The sequence below is a fragment of the Streptopelia decaocto genome (assembly GCF_964273445.1).
Source record: "Streptopelia decaocto genome assembly, chromosome: 1".
NCBI classification, from domain to species: domain Eukaryota; kingdom Metazoa; phylum Chordata; class Aves; order Columbiformes; family Columbidae; genus Streptopelia; species Streptopelia decaocto.
This window is the reverse complement of record NC_138663.1, coordinates 63,388,278-63,410,737: the sequence shown is the minus strand read 5'-3', so window position 1 is coordinate 63,410,737 and position 22,460 is coordinate 63,388,278. Positions and strand designations below refer to the sequence as shown.

Sequence of the window (22,460 nt, the reverse complement as noted above, 5' to 3'; positions counted from 1 at the left end):
TGCTGGGAAGAGTCTATCGACCTTGTTGGCAAGTCTGAAAACTACTGATCTACATGACCTTCTTTGAAGATTAAACATTTTATTATGAATTTAATGTAATTTGAAGTTCCTGTGTTTTAGTGTGGCTATATATATGCATCCAAAAATACATTGCCATCACACTGTAGAGGGAAACATAATTCATTACCAAAACAGAACATAGCTGTAATTACTAACATTGTATTGTTATCAAAAAATAAAAGACTTCTGCATAATCCAGACTTGTAAGTATTTGTTTTATTACGCACAAGCTACTTCCACTTATTTGAGTACGAAAGGAAGCAATTTATAAATTGCACCTTTTTCTTGCAAAATTTTACAACTTCTGAAACAGTCAGTGTACCGTGTATGTCAAAATAAAAACTTAGAGATGAAAAAAATCAGTCAATTTTGCCTGACCAGCAATCAATTTATTCTTGCTTGAAGTTTTGCTGCGTTTTCTTTTTTCACTCATTTTGCTGTCCAACTCTTGAGGGTTGTTTGAAGTCTTAGGTCTTTTAGCATTTTTTTTCAAAAATGGTTCATTTTCCTTACCACAGATTACTTTGTCATTATTCAAGTCCATCTGTTCATTCTTGGAATTCTTGTTTCTTGGCTGACAACTCAGCTTCCTCATTTCTGTAAAACTTCTAGTCTGCTGAACATTTTCAGAAATAGTTCCAAACCCTGGTACATCGAGACTTGAATTCATACCTTCTGTCATGTAAGAATATCAAAATTATATGTGAAAAAATAAAAAGTTACCTGGGATTATTCATATTTTTTTTCTATCATAGAACTATCATGTGATTATTTTAGATCAAAACTAGTGCTTTTTCAGTAAAAAAATCCTTTGCTGGTCATTGCAGTTACATTTGCTATGTGTTCGTAAGTGTACTACCAATTTAAAATGACATTGCTTAAAAACATTTAATAGCAACTTAACTTAGAATTGGATTTATAACTTTAAGATACTGGAAAAGATGCTTAAAGGGCCTATAAATTATAGATACGATATGGTTTATAGAGGAGTAAATCAATTTTTTCCTTTCGTTAATGGCAAAACCACAAATTTCACTCAGCTTACTTTTGTAAAATAAGTAACATTATGTAATGTATGTAAAATGTATCTTTTTTACCTCAAGATAACTTCAATATGTATTTTTCAGACTGATACTTTCAAAGCATTAGCATTTCAATTTTAATGCAAATACATTTAACTGATCATAGCATACACAGAGCAATGAGAAGTCTAATTTTTTCTTGAAAACATATTTACATTTGAGTTTTACTAAAGCCTTGTTTGATATATTTGAATAATTAGAAATATTAGTATCCCATTTACTTATTTGAACCTACTACAGCTCACCTGTGAGATATCCAGCTTTTAAATGTCGCTTTGGTGCAGGGTGCATGCAGGTTGGAATTTGGTTACTGCTGAGGAATTGCTGACCATTTCTTTCACTCAACTCATTTTTATATGTGCATGCAAACTGAGATTTGATTGAAGATTGCTTCATCTGTAAACAGCAATCTGGTATTAGCTTGATTTATTTACAAAAGACAATACTTGTAAGACTAATGAAATAATAAGTTTCCCGATTATTCTGTCTTTAAAGTTTTTAGATCATGTAAAATACCAGAAAAAAAATTAGTACGCTCACATAAAAAAAAATATTTATGAAGTATTTATTTACAAAGTGTAAAGGCTTTAAAGAATACTAATAAATGATTCTATTAAAGTCCTAAAGTAATTTTAAAATCATTTTCATTTCATCTTTTCATTTCATTTCTTTTCAGAAAGTCCCCTCTTTTGATAGACTGCAGACTCTACCATTTTGAGTAGCAGTCATAGATACTACAGTGGATTATTATACTTCTACAAGTCATTATCTTTGAGAGGTCAGTTCATAAATGCAAGTACAGGATGAAACTCACCACTTAACCAATTTATACAGAGGACTGCATAATAGCAACATTGAAAAGGAATAGTAGATAATGTAAACTAAGCTTCAATATACCTAAACCTGGAATATAGAACTGATCTTTGGCAAATTTCAGATTTCCCATTTACTCATGAAATAAAGCGATTTTCTCCTTGAATGCCAATGTCTAACTCCACATTTGTCATAGAATCAAAGAATGTCCTGAGTTGGAAGGGACCCAGAAGGATCATCCAGTCCAACTCCTGTCCCTGCACAGGACAACCCCACAGTTCACACCATGTGTCTGAGGGCTTGTCCAGTCTCTTCTTGAACACTGTCAGACGTGGGGCCATGACACCTCCCTGGGGAGCCTGTTCCAGTGCTCCACCACCCTCTGGGGGAAGAACCTTTTCCTAATGTCCAGCCTAAATCCCCCCTGGCACATCTTCCTGACATTCCCTTGGTTCTGTCATTGGTCACCAAAGAGAAGAGATCAGTGCCTGCCCCTCCTCCTCCCCTTGTGAGGAAGCTGTAGCCGCCATGAGGTCTCCCCTCAGTCTCTTCCAGGCTGAACAAACCCAGTGACTTTAGCCACTCGTCATACAGCTTGCCCTTCAAAACCTTCACCAACTTGCTGGCCCTCCTCTGGACACTCTCCAGTAGCTTTACATCTTTTTTATATTGTGGTGCACAGAACTGCACACAGGAGTCCAGATGAGTCTATATCCATATAGCATAAGTTGCCAGAAATCTACAGTTTTGGAGAACACTTTTGTATGTGTTTCTCCATTGCTCATCCCTACCTCCTAGTTTTGGAAGCAGGGAACCTAGTCTCATGCTACAGGTAAATCAATAGATTTGGTTCCACTACAAAAAATAAAATAAAATTTTTCAATATATCTGTATTTAATGGAATCGATGGTTATATGTCAAACTTCCACTGTTTACACTTAAGTTACAGCTTCACATCAGCTTAGACTTTCAGGGTCCAAGCTTAGTACCTTCCAGCCAATTTATCACGAATGCTACAGACTCTGCAAGTCAAATGCTGCCCTCACTTTCACTTGAAAGACTACTGGATTATACAAAATATGTTGAAAGGCATAGTGCAAGCCAAGTAATGATATTAGGAGTTTTAGTTAATAATTCTGTTACAACAGCAGAGATGAAATCCAATAAATTTGGGCTGAACAGGTGCTACACAATACAAATATATCAGGAAAAAGAAAACGCAAGAAACTTGTCACAAAATAAAGGTTGTGATATACACAGATGGCAGGAAATATTTCTCAAATAAGAGGTTCACAGCACTTTTCTGATTAAAAAGTTTGCATTATGTAAGTCTACTTTTCTTCTTAACACAAGCATGTTTAAGTTCACAGTTCGGGCTTCACCCTTATAGATATGCATTTCTTCCAACTCAAAAACTCAGTGAGAGGAATGATGACGAGAGAGAAAGAAAATCTTCCCAGAAATCTCTTTTCACAGGGGCCTTCATCCAGAAAATTCAGTCATGATTTATGCCACTTTCATCTGATACTCTTTTCATCTATATAAGCTAACAAACTCTAGCCTTTCATCATTCAGGTGCAACCTAAGTATCTCTTCACGATATTGCAGCTATCCAGGTGAACACATCTAAAGTCTTTTTGGAAATAAATACATAGGATATTTTTAGAAACTTAGTTCTTCTTTCTGATTTAATATGTCTGTACATATATAGTTTTATTTTAAACTCAGTATTCTCTTCAAAAGTTAAAAAGACCCAATTTTCCCAATTGCGCATCACTCCCAAACTGTAATTTCTCCATGCCGGCTAACAGCCTGAGAAAGAAAGACAGATTTACCAGGGACAACTAACCAGCCTGACTCTCAACAATTCTAATCTTTTTAAAGTGTTAATCTACTCTGGACTTAAAACTTTTACCATGAGGGAAGACTTTATACATACACATTCACAAGGTTTTGTGTGCTTCAAGTTTATGCCTGAGCTCACCGAGTCATTAAGTGCATGTTGTTAACTTTATACTCTTTTCAGAAAGAGTTTTAGAGGATAGAGAAGTTATAATTAGAATAAGCTTTAAAACTTGAAATAATTAACAATGCAACTCAAATCTAGTTTAAATTTAATCAACAACCTATTGTACTGTTACAAGATTCAGAACATAATGGGCTTACACTTTCTTCAAGCTGTTTCTGTAATAGTAATGAAAAATAATTTCCTATATTTCTTGTTTCTTAAATGCTTCCTTTAAATGCTTTAAAATTCCCTCAATTCTTTATTGTTCACCAAATGACACACTTTCAAAATTATGCAACAATAACTTGCACCGAGTTCAGTCATTCATATTGCTAGAGGCAAATAAGCTACAATTTGTGCTGACCTGACGAAGATATAATAAACACAGCACAAAGAACAAAGTTCAGTGAGAAAGCCTGATAACCACCATTCTATAACCAACAATAAATTCAGTTATTTTTTGGGACACCAAGGTTTCTTTTTACCACTCTCATCTGACACTTCACTAATTCAGTTTGCAGAGACTAGAATATGTGGAGTCAAAGGACGGAAGATCAAATACTGAAAAATTTGCAGCACAAACCCATCTGTCTGCTTCAACTTCACTGAAGCTTGAAATATGTCTCAGAACTTTACTCTGTATTGCATCACATACCCTTTAGTCATTTGCAAATAGTATACGAAGCTCTACCAAATATGACTTTTTCAGCTGATGCTAGCACTAATCTAGAGGGTATATACAAATCAAGAGTGCAAGACCACATTTGTTGAAGCAGTCAAACTTCCCAACTGGTCTAGAAATGTATATTCACTAGTAAAAACAACCGTACTACATTGAATGAGGTAGCAATAGGTAAATTTTAATAGCAGAGCAAAAGAGCACAAGACTAGTGTTGAGTTCTAAAGTAACTTAAAACTCAATTGAAGCACACATAATGCAGCCTGTGAAGAGTTTGAAACTGCTCTTCAAAATTAGAGTTATTTCACATTAAATTCCCCAAAATCCACTGTTTTGGGGGCACCGTTCCAATGTCCCACAGCTCAGGGAGAGCAAAAAGACGTTCGGAGCAGAATTTGCTAATCAAGTAGTTGCACGAATGGCATACAAGTAACTCAATCTTAATATCCCCTCTCCTCTTCACAAGCAAGTGGGATGTTGCTGTTATCCCTATACAAAGAAAGAAATTCTGCTGCATTTCAGAAAAAGGAGTCTGCTGTTAGTCCTGTTCAGCTGGAAGAAAGCATGACAGAATTTAGGACAGTATTTCAGCACACATAGGTCAATTACTAGTGGTAATAAGTAGACAAAGCAAAACATTCTCGCACCTTGACTTCTATATCTAGAAAAGTTTTTCAGTTGTTCAAGATGCCAATATAAAATATTCACTTTTATATGAAATATCAATGGTGCATGCTCTATTTATTTCTAAAAGTCTAGTTGATAATCTATTCCAGATCTCCTTCCAGCATCTGCATACAGACAGTACTGCCAATATTTAGTCAGTAAGAATGTTGAGATTTGGTTTTTATACACTGGAATGGCATAATAGAATTTGAAAACCTACATCAGTAACAACAAACACATGTTTTTATTTTCTAGCCAAACAATTAGAGTACTATTTGGAAGAGGAAAAGAGATAAAAAGAGAAAATGTCTTTTCTCTACCTTTATCCTTGCCCTTTTAAAACAACAACAACAACAAAATATTAAAGATTAGCTGAAAGAGAAAGTTGAAAAAGGGAAGGGAGTGCAAAGGGAAGAGTAACAAAACAATAAATGGTTCGGATTATTGCCAAACCAAGGCATCATGTTATTCAAACATGAAAAATGTCCTGAATAGTTCAGGTAATAGAAAGCTTTTATTGTACTGAAATGATCCAGTTTTTTTAGCATGACATTTTACCAGCCTTTTGCTATCCTAAATGAACCTATTACTGTTTTGAGAACATTTAACCTCAAATCACCTCATTATTGGGTTTCAAAAGTACTCAAAACTCATAGCTACAGATCCTAGGAAAGTAGTTTAGGAGTCTTGTAGGAAAAAAAAAATATCTATACAAGTGTGGTTTATCAACTGACACTAATAAAATCTTTCTTCAGATTTTGTGCTGAACATAACCTTCTTCTCCCCTCATGATACTGATTTTTAGCATACTCCATACACACGGAAACTTCCAGTCAGCTTAGTGTTCTCCATAATTATACTCCACGTAAAAACAAATGTTTCTTAAATAGATGGGACTACTACCTGACAAAGATTCTCCTCTTCATTACTATGAATTTTCTGTTCACAATTATCGTGGGCATACAGAAAACTCTTGATAACTTCCTGCTGATAGTTTTCCAAGTCACAGTTTATTTGTAATGGAATCACCAACAGGCAAAACAATTCTCTCAAGTAACAGCATTTAGAGAACTAAGCAATGAAAAATAAAAGCAGTGCATGAAGCTAGATATTAAGTCATTTTATATAGGCACGAACAAGTCACATGAGAAAGGCAGACTGAGATTTTTTTACTTTGTGGAGCTTTTTCCTTGGAAGGATTTCTATACACAGTAAAATTACAATGAACTTCAAGCATGCCAAGATTTGTTAGATTGCTTAAGCCACAAATTCTTTTTAAAACTAGAGCTACAGTTATGTTCCCAATTGGAAGGAAACAGTACCTCATATAGGAAAGGTTGTCTACAGTTACATTACGAAAAAACCACGCCAAACTACTGAAAGTCCTTGCAGCTGTTTCAGGGTAAATGTGTTAACAACACTGTAGGATTTCTAAAACAATGTATCAAAAGGCCAAAGCAATCCTAAATTTACAAAAAAAAACAAAAACTAAAAAAACAAAATGAAACAAAACACACACACCAAAAAAAACAACCAACCAACAAAAAACAACAACAACAACACCACAAAAAAAAACCCAAACCAAAACAAAAAACCAAACATCAACCCCGGTGATCTCTCATATATTGCATGCTCACAGCCTAATAGCTTTTGTTCCTTCTTAAGTCCTAAATTTCCCTAGTTGTACCCAATCCCATTAGTTCATTAGTTCAGGAACAGTATTTTACCAACAATTTGAAATTTGGTGGAGAAGAAAGGTGAAACTCTTACTGTGTAAGATTTTTATTCTCTTAAGTTGCTCTTTAACCTAAAAGAAGCAGGTGACTGTAACAGCCCTTCCATTCCCCTCTCCCACCAATAAGCAGGATTTACAAAACCCCATTGAAATGAAACAATAGGGTATGTACCCATTTTAGATAAATTGAAGTACAGGTTAAAGAAACAGACATAAGGTTAGATGAACCCTTTTTAGATAAAATACCTCTCTCCTGTCCAGTTAAACTTTCTACATATTTTTATAAAGCAGAAAGGAGCGATAAGGACAACTGACAACAAAAGACATAACTCAGTAGGTGTTCTATGGACCTTTCTGAGTTAAAGACTCCTTCCAAAAAACTCCATTCACCAGAAGACACTTAAACAATATATCGCAAAGTTGAAACTCTAAATTGTCTCTCAAAAGAAGACTTTCTTATTATAACTCTTACCTGCTTCTACTAGAAGCAATGAAAAAATGCAACATGCTAGTTCCCCAAACGACTTTCTCCTCAAGGGATAAGAGCAACAGCTTTGCCTCCTAACAAATGCTGTTATAGTTAGGTGATCTTTCTGCATCTCTTCCAGTATTTAATGAGGATTGAAAGACAAAAATATTTCTTTGCCTTGCACTGTTGCCAGGAATTTGTTTTGGCACAATGGAAATACCCACAGATTTATTTGATTTTTAAACACCAATTCTAGTTTGTGGCTACCCTTTTACTTTATCCACTTTCCATATTTTTAGATATTAAGCACATGTGCATCTTGTTGTGCCCTAGGTCTAAACATTATCAATCTCCATTCCTCCACATAATTCTGCAGAATTCTTGTAAGAGATCAGTTCCCCTCTTAAGGAAGGAGAGGGCATAATGATTTGGGGGTTTTTTGTTTGTTTGTTGTTTTAATTTAGAGAATTATTTCTCCTTTCACTTCCTAGACTGTCCTAGAGTTCTTTATTCAATACATGCATCCTAATGGGATTCAGTATACAATCAACCTAATCATCACTACTGTGTTTTTCTTTCCCTCTCAAATGCAGAAAAGATGACTTTTATGGGACAAGTACTAATGAGAGATCACAAATTTGTAATATAGACTAACCATGAAGGGCAGCATGGTAAAAAAAGTCCTTAGGACAATTTTATGGAATGAACTAGTGCTACCATCACACATATTGCACAACAAACTTCTCAGAAGAATCACTGACATTGAGAAGAAACACCATGTTCCTATCGTCTTACTCAAAAAACATATGTATGATATCTCTCCTGAGATAATTGTTAAAATTAGTGCATTTTGCATAACAAAACTTAAAACTGTGACTTTCACAAGCAACCTGTACACATTTCAAGACAGTTGTATGAAATAATAATGAAAACTGGTATTCAGTGTAAGGAGGTGATAAATACTACTACAGCATATGAGATCTATGGTCATGCACAAACAATTCATTGTCCCAGGTGCTCCACAGTAAAGACAGAACAAAATTTATTACTACCAAGAGACATTACAACCCAAGACAATAAATACATGGGTTCATAGAGAATGGAACTGATACTGTCATTGTAATGGACACCCATCTCAACACAAAGCGCTGCTATATTTTCGGGAGATGTTGATTTAAAGGCACAGAAAAAGGTTTTGAAGGAGGATAATGAGTTCTGCAGACACTTAGAGGAAATCTCTTCAGCCATAAGAAACAGTACAAAACAGAGAGCTGAAAGAGCTAGTCTGAAAATTAACAAACCAACAGTGAAGATTGGTAGTGCAGGCTGAATTTAAGCAAGGACAGATGTCTCAAGTTAGCAAATTAGAAATCATCATTGGGTTGGGATAGGTTAAAACAAGCATCTTATATCAACTACAACTTAAAGTGACAGATTGAGATGCAAACAGAAGAATAGCATCTAGCATCTAATCATTTTGATAACAAAATTTTGCGCAGCCTTCTCAGTGAAGAAAGACAAGGCAAAGCTGCAACTATCAAGTCAAAGAAAAATACACAGTAGCACACCAAAAGCTAAAATAAGCATTTAATAAACAATTAATAAATCGCAGTTGAGTGGACATACAAATAGAGAATATATTCCAGACGTGCTATGAGAGAAAAAGTAACAGGATACTGCCTTCAGTGTTGAATATACCAGGAAAGACAGACATACCACCTCAAAATCAACAGCTGGGTATTCACAGGATGGTATAGAAGTAACAAGACATGTCAGTTTTGACACTTAGGTGTCACTAAGGACACTTAAGTCAGATATAGATCTGTGAACTGTTCATGTAACAATAACAGCTGAACTTCTGTTTGTAGAAGTATTCATCCACAAAGAAGGTATGGAAAGAGAAAAAGGAAGACAAGGAAGGAGAAGAAACATGCAAAAGAAACTCTGTAGAAATTGTTAGAGAGGTACAAAGTAAGCCAGAGAAAGACAAAATGAAAAACTAATATTTCAAGAAAGACAGCAGAATTTTATGTGAGAGGATGGCAACCAAAGTTGAACTTAGAGAACTATCTGAGTATTAGTTAGAAAAGTTACTAGTTGCTCAGGTACAACAATTCTAGTTGACTGGAAGGAGAAGCAAGACTAAAGTGAACATAGAAATACCAGAACAACTCCGGACTTCACAGAAACATAGTACAGTTTAGATGGCAATGTTCGGCTGATACACAGAAAAGAGAACTGCAAACATAATGTGAAACACTCAGACATCTTATCTTGCTTAAGAAGACACTATGCTGATACATAATTAAGGAGCATTTACACTCTGAACTGCATGATTTTTATTTTCACTTTTTTAAAATGCAAAACCATCTTGAGATATTTGACCTCAGTTCCATGCTGTACTTTGTTTCTCTGGTACAATAGGAAACACTGGAAGAAAGCTGTAAAGTCTGATTGTCATTACTAGTGGCAGTTTAGCATCCTCAATGTTGGTCTAAGACAAGGGTGTCAAACCACTCCCACATTTATGCAGTCCTAAAGTTACATTCGGCCCTTTGAAGGCAACAACAAAGCTGATGTAGCTCTCAGTGAAAATGAGTTTGGCATCCCTGCTGTATTGTATTAAGAAGGATCATAGGAGTCACAGAACCGTTTTAGATTTATGCACTACAAAAGCAGCAGTATCATGATGAACCTTTGCACGCAATTCCTGCTCCTGAATTAGAACTTGTTCAATTATTCAGAGACCTCTGAAAGAACTACTATTTGCTAATCTGGTATTTTTGGTTAGCAAACAAGTATTTCTGAAAAAGTAAAAATAGTTTCATAATATGAATCGACCTCGAGACTCACATTTTTGATAGTTTGTGTCAAAAACCTTGTAAGTTTCCAGCAAAAGTCCCAAAATATGACAGGCAATTACTTTCAAATAATAATTTTATTTGTTTTGATACTGAACACAGCTGTTCATGACTCCAATTACAAAACCTCCACTTAGATAAGAAAACTGTCTCTTTCAATGTGTTATGCAAGCAGCATATCACATTTTTACTATGTGATGAGTAACACTGCAATTTAAATGAGCTGTTTATTGTAAAATTAATATAATGCAGATTCCTCATCAGCTTCAATCTTTCATAATTCACCTACGAGTTTTAAGATAAATTTCACCATAATTAGTGCATTTATCCAAAACCCCATTCCAAAAAAAACCACTCAGAATGAAGTTGGAGTATATTTAAAACACATACTGGAAATATTGACAGTGCTTTTAATTTTACTCCCTTTTAATGACTTTCTACTTCTCAAACAAGTAATACAATAAAGTTCTCCTCATGTCCAGTGGCAGAAACATATTTTGCATTTTGCTGTTCTAGAACTTATTCTGATGGCTTAAAACACCTCTGTTTTCTTCTTTATTTAATAATTACATTTGTGCTTTTACCTGTTGTCAGGACTAAGCTTGTAAAAAAATATTAAGTCACTATTTTTATTTAGCGCTCTATTGAAATGCTGTGGAAGATAAAAGCTCTGACTCCTTCCATAGTCCTAACATTCAAGTCTGACAATTTTGAGGAAAAAAAACTACATAAAATGCAGTACACTGGAAGACTGCAATTTTCAGAAACAGTTAAGTTGTTCCTTTGAATAGTGCAACTCACAATACCAACATACTCTTGTAATGTTCCATTTCATCTACAAAATCGCAAACATTAGCATCTTTATTTTATTGCTCACAAAGAAATGTTATGGAAATGTCCTCAGAATGTTACAAATAAAAACATTCCCAAAAAAATGCATCAAAAAAGTAATTATTACACTTTTAGAATGCCTATATCAGAACCAAAAATAGGTGCCTGTGTTCAGTTTTATTGTTGTTTTCACATAGCTTCAGTTTTATTTCTATAGTCCTGAAATACACAGATGGTTAAATGAAGCAATATAGATTAACTCAATACATCTCCATTAAGAGATCTTCATTAGGAAGTACTTCTAAGTCTTTCCCACCTGGAGTTTTAGATATTTCCATTCATATTACAACACCGTTCAAGTTGGGCCAGTTACCACTAGTGAATCACAATTCTATTTCTTTAGCTATGTGATACATTTCAGGCAAATATTTGAGAATTTTAACACTGCTGTTTTCATTTTAGCATTATTACTTCAGTACATCTAGGAGTCACATAGCAATTCCTACACAGTACCTCCTTTTTTTTTTCATCCATAGATTTCTGAATACGTTGTCTAAGAGGCTTTGGAGAAGAATCACTGGATTGTGCTGGAGATCTATACTTAAAAGAGATAAGAAGTATTTAGAACGTGTAAAAGCAATTAGTTAAGAAAAATAGCTACCACACCAAGTTCCTCAGAAACAGGAAGATATCTTCACTCTCCAAGCTTTACTTTGTTTTCTCCCGTCTTAAGTAACCACATGTACTGTGACAACTGAAGACAGCATAATGAAAACAAGCCTACAGTTCCAATTTCTAGTAGCATTTTGCAGTATGTTTATGACATGCAGTTCTGCAGCTGGTAATGAGTTACCAAGTCACTATTCTACTCACACCCCTTGAACAGGCATCTGGTTGACATCCAAAATAATTTTCCTCATATTTACAGACTTTTCAATAGAAGCACTCACACACACAAAATGCTTCCACCCTCCTATATTTGAGTATGTGAATAGTTACGTACATGGATGAAAAATGTTGATGCATGTAATGCAAAAAGTTATTGATGCATACAAGAGGGGATTTTCTGGTTTTGAAATAAAAATAAATAATCCATGCATCCGTAAATAGTAACTTCTCCGTTTATGCTCATGTCAGGCAAGTGTGCATATAAGGACAGTTTATCAAAAATAACTCATTTTATTTATTTAGCTCATTCTATTCAATTATTCCATGAATAAAATCTATTTTGTTTAGTTCATTCATCATTTTATTCATTTCTATTTGTCTCTGGTGCAACATTTCTGCAGGACCTTGCAATGTTTTTGCTATTTAAATTGCCAAAATATGTGGCTTCAGCATACTCCTGTCTAGACTGTTGTTCTGCTTCGTGAGTCCTCTTTGTAACCCGCAATGATAAAATTCTCAGCATCCCACTACTCCAACAACTCACGATTCCTCAGGATGAGCAACTTATTAAATCATCACTGCTATTCAGTGCATGGACAGGTTAGTTTCCTTTTCAGTGCCCACAGAAATGGATTTTCAAGAGATTATTTGCTTTGTACACCAGATCAACATGGATGTTCCTTAATAGACAGAAATTTTTAAAGCAAGAGAAGAAATGAGCAAGTAATGACTAGCTTAAACATTACTAGGATGAGAAGATGATGAGAATGATATAAAGAACAGCAGCAAACAAGTTGTCCCAAACACTGAATACCTGTTGAACCTGCAAAACCAGAAAAAGAGATCTTTTATTGCAAAAAGTTATGAAAATACTTAATCCATGGTCAGGCAAAATTTAACTCTAAAACATAAATAATATAATTAATGATATCAGAATTACCTTATTTTGATTTCAATAGCATCACTACATTTTTGTGTTTGCTTAAAAAATTTGAACATACTGTGGAAAAACAGAATACTTCTGCCTTGCATGCAGCTTCAAAATATAAAAAAATAGCAAGAGAAATTGAAATTGTACAATGCAAATCTAAAAAGAATATTTTACAGAAGATTGAAATGAGGTGCTAACAGAAGGAAAATATTTGACAGATAAACTAAAGGACAAATAAAATAAGAAAAACCTCAGCTTGGTTAGGATGTTCTAAAACACTGAGGATGTATTGTCAGTGCTTACATTCAGTTCCCAAAATGCATGTATTTCATAAATTTAAATGAATATATTTTTAATTAAAGAAAGCCAACCAAAAGTTAAACAACACAATTGCTGCTTCTCAGCAGTGGCTTTTTTGCAGGATTTCAGTGCAGAGATTTATCTACCCAAATAATCTAGAAATTTATTGAAAGAACAGTAAAACAAAGCAAGAAGAATTCCTGAAATGCCAAAGTTTTGAATGAGAGGTGCTCTCAATTAGCCTCAGTCTACACCTGAAACATTAACACTGCTTTCTCAAATTGACCTGAACCCAGACAAAACTACTCACGAACTTGAAACATATTGAGATTCATTAGTAATGAAATCTCTAGAAATAACAAAAAGCATTGTGAAAAACTACCATGTAATCAAAAACCACAAACCATTTACTATATGAGGTGACCAACAATATGATGCACAGAATCAGATTCGTAAAAAGAATATGAAAACTGCAGTGATGTTGACTGCCAAAGGTACTGCCATTTATCCTGCAAACTGGTCCAGATTTACTGTTAACAATAGATTGGCAAGAAGACTACAAATTCTGTAGATGAAATATTTGAGACACAAGGACTACCAAAAAAGTGCTGCACCATAAGGTACCTGTACACTGGTACAAATCAGAGTGACACATTAGCTACTACTCTGTGTCTATTAAGGTGTTCAGCATTCATAAAGCAACTGGAGCCTTACAGTAAAGCTGCTTGAGAAATGCAGAACACAAAATCCGATAAAAACTAAGAATCAGCTTTGTTTGCAAGTTTCAGTTCTTGCAAAGTTTTTTATTCCTAAAACAATAACTTAGGATCATAAATTCAATATTTTTAATATTATCTGTGTGCTTCCATTTAAATATTTGATTTAGAATTAACTTATTCATAAAACTATATACCAGAAGATAAAATCTAAAACAAATGGATCACTAAGAATTACTAAGGAAAACACAAGAATTGCCTAGATTATTATATAGATTCCCAGATAGCAGTACCTGTTTACACCTACACTGAGAAGATTTTAAGTCAAACAATGTCTTATCCTTTTGAGGAAAATTCAAGAAAATTAATTCAGCTGAAAAAAGTCAAATGAGGTAAGTGAAACCAAAGCTCTCAGTGGGCACTCTTATTCAGAAGTGTTTTAAAACCCATTTTAAATTAAGGAGTTACTTTAAAGGGAAAAAAATATCAATATCTCTAGCTGTGAATAATAGCAGCATTTAATTCAGAATAATAATTCAGGTGAGCCTTGATTCCATTCACATAGAGGATTAACCTAAATCCTATTAAGCTCCTTTTCATTCTGATAAAAATACAAACACAGTGTGGTTTATTAAATTCACAAAACAATTTAAAAAGTAACATGGATCAATTTTCCTGAATCCGAAGTATCAGAAAAATAAGAGACTGAAATCAGACTTATTTACATCTTGTTATATAATGAAATAGAAATGTATAGCTACAGCTATTCTCAGATACTTGAGGTGAAAGAAAAATCCACAATATATTGTTATACACTGCCTTTTACACTAAAATTTACAGGTTTATTTAAACTTATTACTGAAAGTATTTTTTTAAAGTTTTATTAGAGTGTGCTTGTTCCTTTGGTTTCCTCCAAGACATCAAATGATAAATCTAATAGAACCCTTAAATTCTTCAACTTTCAGGATCCTCCGTGTTCCAATTTAGGACCTATCACTGGTTTGCTCTTTCCTTGCTGTTAACCTCACAGCCTTGCACACTCTGGTAGTGTTATGGTGGGATCATGGGAAATGACTGCCAGCAGCATAAGAAACACCCCTTCTCCTACCCTTTTCATTTTAGCTCCTGTTTTATGTCAGGGAACACAAATATGTGCATGCACTGAGCTTAATAAAAGGCCACACAGCCCCTGCCCTGAGGAACAGACACTCCAATCACTGCTAAAGGCACCAAAAGCAAGGACAGTCAATAAGGGGTTTGAGCAGGTCCTTACAAAGACAATTTTGTTACCCTGAGAAAAGCACTAATGCGGAACCAACCATTGTACTACAGAGGATGCTCGTCTGGGAGCCCTCACTGCTTTACTTCCCTGCTGGCCACCAGGGAGAGATTTTCCTCTCCCTCCTCTTTTGATTTTATTCTTCCCCGAAGCACCTTTCACCATTAGAGTCAACATATGCCATCAGCTACTGACCCTAGTAATAAACCTCCACGTATGCGAATTTGTTTCAAGATACTTTGTGCAGTACTATCCTGATTGGTGGATCATAACAGGAAAAAATATTTAACCATTTAAAACTTCTTCAAAATAATTATTATGTAGGAAGAAAATGGGATATAATCCAAAAATCTCTTGTGTTGTAGCTAGACAAAGAAGGCATCTTCAAAATTAATAGTAATCTAATTAGCTACTGAACAGACAGTATTTGAACCTAGGAGTTAAAATTCAACTTAAGAGGTGAATACTTGGAAGGCTCGTTGCAAAGGATATTTCCTCATGGGTTTTGTTCAGCCTAGAAATGTAGTAGCTCAAAAAGTTCATATTATAAAAGTATCTTGAAGATAAAGCAAATGTGAATGAGGATGCAGAATACTTTTGAGACTACTTTAAAAATGCTTTCCCTTTACACCCAACCTCACAACAGATCACACTTTGTTCATTTGCTTTGTGTAAGTACTATTAATGCTTTTTTTGCCACTCAGTATAAGATTTCCTAAAAAAAACAACCAAACGAAAAAAAAACACAACACCACCACACAATAAACAAATACAAAACAAACACAAAAACCTTCTAGAACTCACCTGAAGAGTGTCAAAACAGAGGTGATTCCAAACAAATTTAAGTTTTCATCGTCATATAAGAGTTCTGCTTTGTTCTGCGTAGGAGGATTGACAGCTTCTTCATCCAGAAGAACTAATAAGACCTTTACAGTATCTCTGCCACAATATGCAGTGCCATGATTTATGGAATGCAATTTTGGCTGAAAGTAAATAAAATTAAAAGGAACAGACAACAGGAAATGTCAGCAAGCCAGACCAATAGGTCACCTCCAAAAACAAGCCATATCAGCACAAGGTGTGAGAATCCCTTCCTTCTCCTTCCCAATAAGCATTTACGTGGAACCTGCGCATGGGAAAGTTTCTTCCTCATTCCAAGCAATTAGTAGAGTTTAAATCCCTGCCAGCTAGAGGTATACACTGATGAGTAAGTCACACAGATACACACAAATATCTGTGATGAAACCATGCAGCAGATATTAACGTATTATTTTCTCACAACCAATTTGAGCGCTATGGGATACACAAGCACATTCTGATGAAGTTCAACTCCTCTTACTAACTGAATCTGCTAAAGTAGTTGGTTAAAAGTGAGATTTCCATCAAGATTTGACAATACAGGTATTTGGCACAATCTCCTATTGTTTGGAACAGGATTAATTCCTCACAATTTCCCACAAAAATAAAGAATTCCTTAAAGAAAATAATAATCCACATCTGGAAGTGCTCAATGCTACAGTCAGCAGTATAGATGTATTATAGAACTCCATAGCCACTATGGGACTGCAAGAATTGCAAGTTTGCTACATTTTTTTTAAAAGTACTAGGAGGTCCACAGAGAAAGTTAGGACTTAATACACAGTAGTAGATTTGAAAAACTATGGGCTTTCTTATTTACCAATACAGAGAAACATTGAATAGCCTGACTCCGTTCAGAAAGACAGGAAGAACTGCATTTATCTAATCAGTTAACTGCTTTTAAACACAGTCTTGAAAAGATCAAGTTCTATTTCTCTCTCTATTTGATTACATCAATTAGTGTATGTAGCTTTCAAGAAACCATAGCAACATATGTCAGTCAGTTACTATAAGTTATAATCAATAGCTAGAAATAGCAATTACACAAATGGTTGTTACTTGTCTTTACAGAATTGGCCTATTTCAGTACCATTTAATTTCCTCAAAATTTATTCTGAACTTCTTCAGTCGTTATATCACCACATAGATTTTTATAAAATGTCATGTATGTCACAGTAGATTTGTCTTAATGAGAAAAGTACAAATTTGGTATCATCTTGACTGATTATACACAAAGGAAAAAAATAATTTTTAGAATATAACATAACCTCCTAACTGCCTATTGATGACCTTCAGAAATCCTATGTACTACAACAACAGTGACCTTGTGGACTACCCATGGTCTAAAATCATGTTGTACAAGGCACAATAAGAAATCAGCAAGCTTAAAATCATTACTCAAATTATTTTTTCGATAAAAGAGTTGACCAGTCTTTCAAGGGTAGCGACCATTAGCTACTCCAGACTATTCTGGTTAGTTCCAGAAACATCAGCCAGATTTCATTTATGGTAGTAATTTTCTCAGGAAGAAATTTATCGTAATTCCTATTAGTCACTCATGCAGTCTTCAATACAAAGTAGCACTTCCTGCTACATAAAGTAATAACTTTTCCCAGAGCTCTAGATTCTTATAAAACAGGTGATTTGCAGGAAAACTGAGCAATGACAGAAGATAATGGCCACTGTCAGGAGAAAAGCCAATATTTTTCTAACAAATTAACTCTTTTCAGGCACATTTTGTGAGGAAGCAGTCTTCCCAAAAGCTAGCAGAGGCATTATTTTCAGCTCTATAGTTGAGATAATGTTTTACACCTGCACTCAAAGAAATGAGTCAGCCTCTTACATATGAAAAACATAACATCCTATTAGAATCAGAGTTTCTCTGAATATAGAATTATTTTATTTATTTTTTTTTTTTTAATTATTGCGTCAGACCTTGGAGGTTTCTTTATAAAGTAAAAAACTAATAATAATTTTAAAATAAGATATATGTGAAACTAAGAACAAAGCATTAGTCTTTGCTGTCCCGAGATCTCAGTGGTACAACACAGGTGCTCCAATTTTTTTTATACACCTTAAATGCATTTGGAAAGCTAATGCGATTTTGTTTTGTTTTAACTAGTAATGATAATGAACGCCTCTATATGCTTCATAAAATGTTCTTCTGCATCAAGCTCCACTAAAATATACAATTTGTTCTCAGTCTCTTAAGAGTTGCTAAGCTTCCTTTTCCACCCCTTGACTCTGAATCACATATTGAAGTATTATCATTAAAATGGGCATTCATTACACAGTCTTCTCAAACTTCATTTACATAAAGAAAAAAAATATTACCCACACCAAAATCAAAATAGCAACACCACAACACCAACAAATGTAGACAATTTACACACACTTCACTCCTCATACCTCCACCACAATTACAAAAACTAAAATTCTCCACACTTTTTCCACTCTAGCAATGTTCAGTCCAAATTTCGCCTGTTACTTCTCCCAGTTACCATCCTTGTCTTTAATTCCTCAGGCCCTGCACTAAGCACTAGAAAGGACTGTAGGGGGTTGATGTTGGCTATCCACCAGGTGCCCACCCAGGTGCTCTATCACTTCTCAAAAGGGAGAGGGAAATATGATGAAAAGCTTGTGGAGCCAAGCTGAGGACAGGGAGCTCACTTACCAACTACCATCATTGGCAAGCCAGACTTAAGGAAGCAAATCAATGTAATTCATTGCCAATTAATCAGAAGAGGATCCTTTCCTTTTTCCCAGACTCAACTTCACTCCCAACTCTTCTACCTCCTTCCCCTGAGTGGCACAGAAAGATGAGGAATGATAGTTGTGGTCAGTTCCTAACACGTTGTCTCTGCTGCTCCTTTTTTCTCACACTCTTCCTCTGCAGGTGGATCTCTGCTCCACTGTGGATCTTCATGGGCTGCAGAGGGACAACCAGCATGATGATGATCTTCATCACAGGCTGATGGGGAACCTCTGCTCCATGCCTGGAGCACCTCCTCCCCATCCTTCTTCACTGAGCTTAGTGGCTGCATAGTTGTTTTTCTTATGTACTCCTACTCCTCTCTCCCAACTGCTGTTGCACAGCATTTCTTACTCTCTCTTAAATATATTATCGCAGAGGTGCTACCACCATCACTGACTGGTTCAGCTTTGGCCAGCAGTGGTTCCATCTTGGAGCTATCTAGAACTGGCTCTGTCCAACATGGAGGCAGCTTCTGGTGTCTTTTCACAGAAGCCACCCCTGCAGCCCTTCCCACTACCAAAACCTTCCCACATAAACCCACTATAGCAGTAGATCTGTCAAGCCAAGTGGCACATCAGTCACATCCAGGCCACAGTCATCTCCAATGACTCTCGATTACATGCATACTGTGGTGAGTATGGTGAAAAGGATTAACTTAAAGCCCATCATCCTGTTATGTACTCAAGGTTCCTCACTTAGAACTATAGTAGAACCTGCCCATCCACAAGTAGATGGGATATTCCAGTAATCAATTAACTTATCTCAAGAATAGGCAAAAAATTCAACATAGAGCAATACTCACAGTAACATAATTAAGTTCATAAGCTGCCTTCAGGTACCCATTTTGAGAAAAATATTAACTTCACACTGTTCTCAATGGGCTTAAGTATTTAACCATATTTCCTAACAACACTAGGATACAACGATCCTTGCTACCTTCTTCCTCAACAAGGATACTGGTAAAAAATTTTATAGATAAATTAGACTATTAATACGGCCTATGGAGAACAATAAGAAACACAAACTATTTTGCAAAAGTAATTTTTTTGTGAATGTCCCTGAAGAACAAAGTTTGATTAAAATAGTTTTACCTAGCTTATAACGATCTAAATTTTCAACAACTTTACCAGTAATACGAGTAGCTAAATAAAGACAGAACTGATAACAGTGATCAATTTTTCAGATGGGGAAGAGAAAGAAATAGAAGTATATGAAAGGGAAATGGGGAAATACAGTGATGGAAGATTCAGGGGAAAGAGGAAAATGAGGATGAAATATATACGCCAACTGCTCAGTGGAAACACAGATTTTAACCAGTTTAACTAGCCATTAGGGCCTGGCTCTCATTAAAAAAGGCGTATGGAAGTCTGATTAAAATTTGTTTAATATCTTATATTGCCATGGGGTAATTCCAGTGATTGCACAAAATAAAGGATTCTAATGAAGTGCACACATTCAAAGCATCCATACATTTTTAAAAGTTTCCTAGGCAAAAATATATAACACTAGACATTTTCTATATCGTCAATGTAAAATAAAGTTGTTTCCATCACAAAAAGGATCATAATGTAAGTCTGAGAAGATTCAGAGTACAGAAACCACAAATAGAAAGCCTGTTTTCTGCTCTGCACACCTGACTTAAAGAACTTTAAATAGTCTGATTCCTTCCATGAAACTAAAATAATTACTAATTTCATTAGTGTCTTGAAACACTAAAAGATAAAAACTCACACTTTGATTGTTTGGGGTTTTATTTTTATTCCCCTCCCACTCCACATTTTACCGCATTTTGGACTTCTTTCATATTTACCCTTATTTTGAATGCCTTATCCTTAGAAATACTTGATGCTGAGCTAATTAAAAACCATGTATTTTATTCATAATTACTGATACTTGTTCTCAAATCTTAATTCTACTTTCATAAGTTTGTTTATTTGTAAATTTGTTATAGTTGTACTGCCTTGAAATTAGTGGCAAACCTCACAGTTATAAGTATCTACATCTATAACAACTGCACAAATAAATTAAGTTTTGAAGAGTACTTTATTTATAATTTTGAGGTAAGAAATTTAGTTTAAGTAAATCAACTTTTCAAAATCCACACTGTAATCCTCAACTATAAGTCTTTCAACAAGTTTAAAACAACAGTGTAGAAGTGACACTGCTCTGTATTGTATAGGAAAAGACAATATTCTGTAGAAAATCCTTTAAAAATAAAAAGGAAACAAAATAGACAAAAGACATTTGCTTTCTTGCAAAGTTAAATAGTAAAAAAAAAGAAGTCACTTTACCCGTGCTGGACTGACTCCAGTAGTGCTGGCAGTCATGACTTCATGTTGTGAATCAATAATATTTTTAATCTTCAAATCCAAATCTTCTACAACTTCCTCTACTGCCTGACAGAAAGGATCCCCATTGCTTCGGCCTTTTATCAAATGCATCTTCACTGTTGACAGAATTCGCGCCCCTGAGATTCTGAAAATAAGCACAGGGTCATCTCCGCATTAATCCTGGCAGCACTTTAGTATACTTACAAGTGTTGAGTGTAGCCAGTCTTCACAGCTACTCAAAACTCTTCAGAGAACTGCTTTTATCTTTTAAATCAAACAGCAGTGTAAAAGTATTGTCCAACATAATAGTTTGCTAAAGAAGAGATTATAAAGAAAGGTAATGAATTCAGCATTTAGTAATACTGAGCTGCAACACAAAACTAACTTCTCTATAAAAGCTCAAAGAAAAGTACTTTCTTTAAACCCACAGTTACCCCTTTGCTCATAAGCTGTTAAGTCTAAACAAAATGTTTCACTGAACCACACATTCCAGTTTAACAGCCTATTAGATTTTGAATCTTTTGTGCTTCATGAAAGTGCTTGAAAATATCAATCTGCTTTCAATTTTATTTAAATAGAAAGTAATTAGACTAGATGAACATCATTGTTTGCCATAAAGGCACACACTATTAATCTCTTTTTTCAATCAACAAGAAAAAATGCCTTCTGAAAAAAAAACTCAGCAGTTTAATTAGGAAAAGCCCATGCAGTTTAACAACAAAAACATAAATAATTAGATCTGATAGATACAGGGGATTTATTTCAGCTCTTCTTATAGAAAGATAAGAAGGAATTTGTGAGTCCACCTAAACTATGTTTAGATTGTGAATTTCATTTCGTGATCCTGTACCTTGAACCATGCAAATTGCATGTATGATAGACTACTTAGGAGATCACTTTTGAATTAGAACTACTGGGTCTGTTCCCAGCAAAACTCTTGAATGATTAACAGTTATAGTTGTACAGATGACACTCCAATAGGTAGAGTATTGAGAGAACTAGACCATGTTTTGTTCCCTCAGACTGGCAAGATTCTCATAGTCTATAAAAATAGAAATATAACAGGCTTCCAGGTAGACTGTATTATCCTAAGTGCATAAGAAAAAGAAATAATCAATTACTACAAAATCACAAGAAAACCCAAAGATCTTGTGCCCAAAAAAATGGTTACAGGGCCTGAGGCTCTTGGGACAATGCAC

General features: G+C 34.8%; 1 protein-coding gene across 6 annotated transcripts in view; it reads right to left on the bottom strand.

Moving 5' to 3' along the window:
- Positions 1-390: 390 nt before the first annotated feature.
- Positions 391-22,460, bottom strand: part of PARPBP (PARP1 binding protein) — a 46,437-nt gene continuing 24,367 nt past the window's right edge. The window contains exons 7-11 of one of the 6 annotated variants that reach the window (XM_082063883.1): positions 21,223-21,406; positions 16,123-16,301; positions 11,711-11,804; positions 1,388-1,532; positions 391-735 (exon numbers count right to left, since the gene is read on the bottom strand). In XM_082063883.1, the coding sequence (XP_081920009.1) occupies positions 404-735; positions 1,388-1,532; positions 11,711-11,804; positions 16,123-16,301; positions 21,223-21,406 (934 nt within the window). In that variant the 3' untranslated portion in view covers positions 391-403. Of the gene's footprint in view, positions 736-1,387; positions 1,539-11,710; positions 11,805-12,838; positions 12,916-16,122; positions 16,302-21,222; positions 21,407-22,460 lie in introns of those variants that run through there. The other 5 variants (XM_082063884.1, XM_082063885.1, XM_082063886.1 and 2 more) reach the window with 5 other exon arrangements.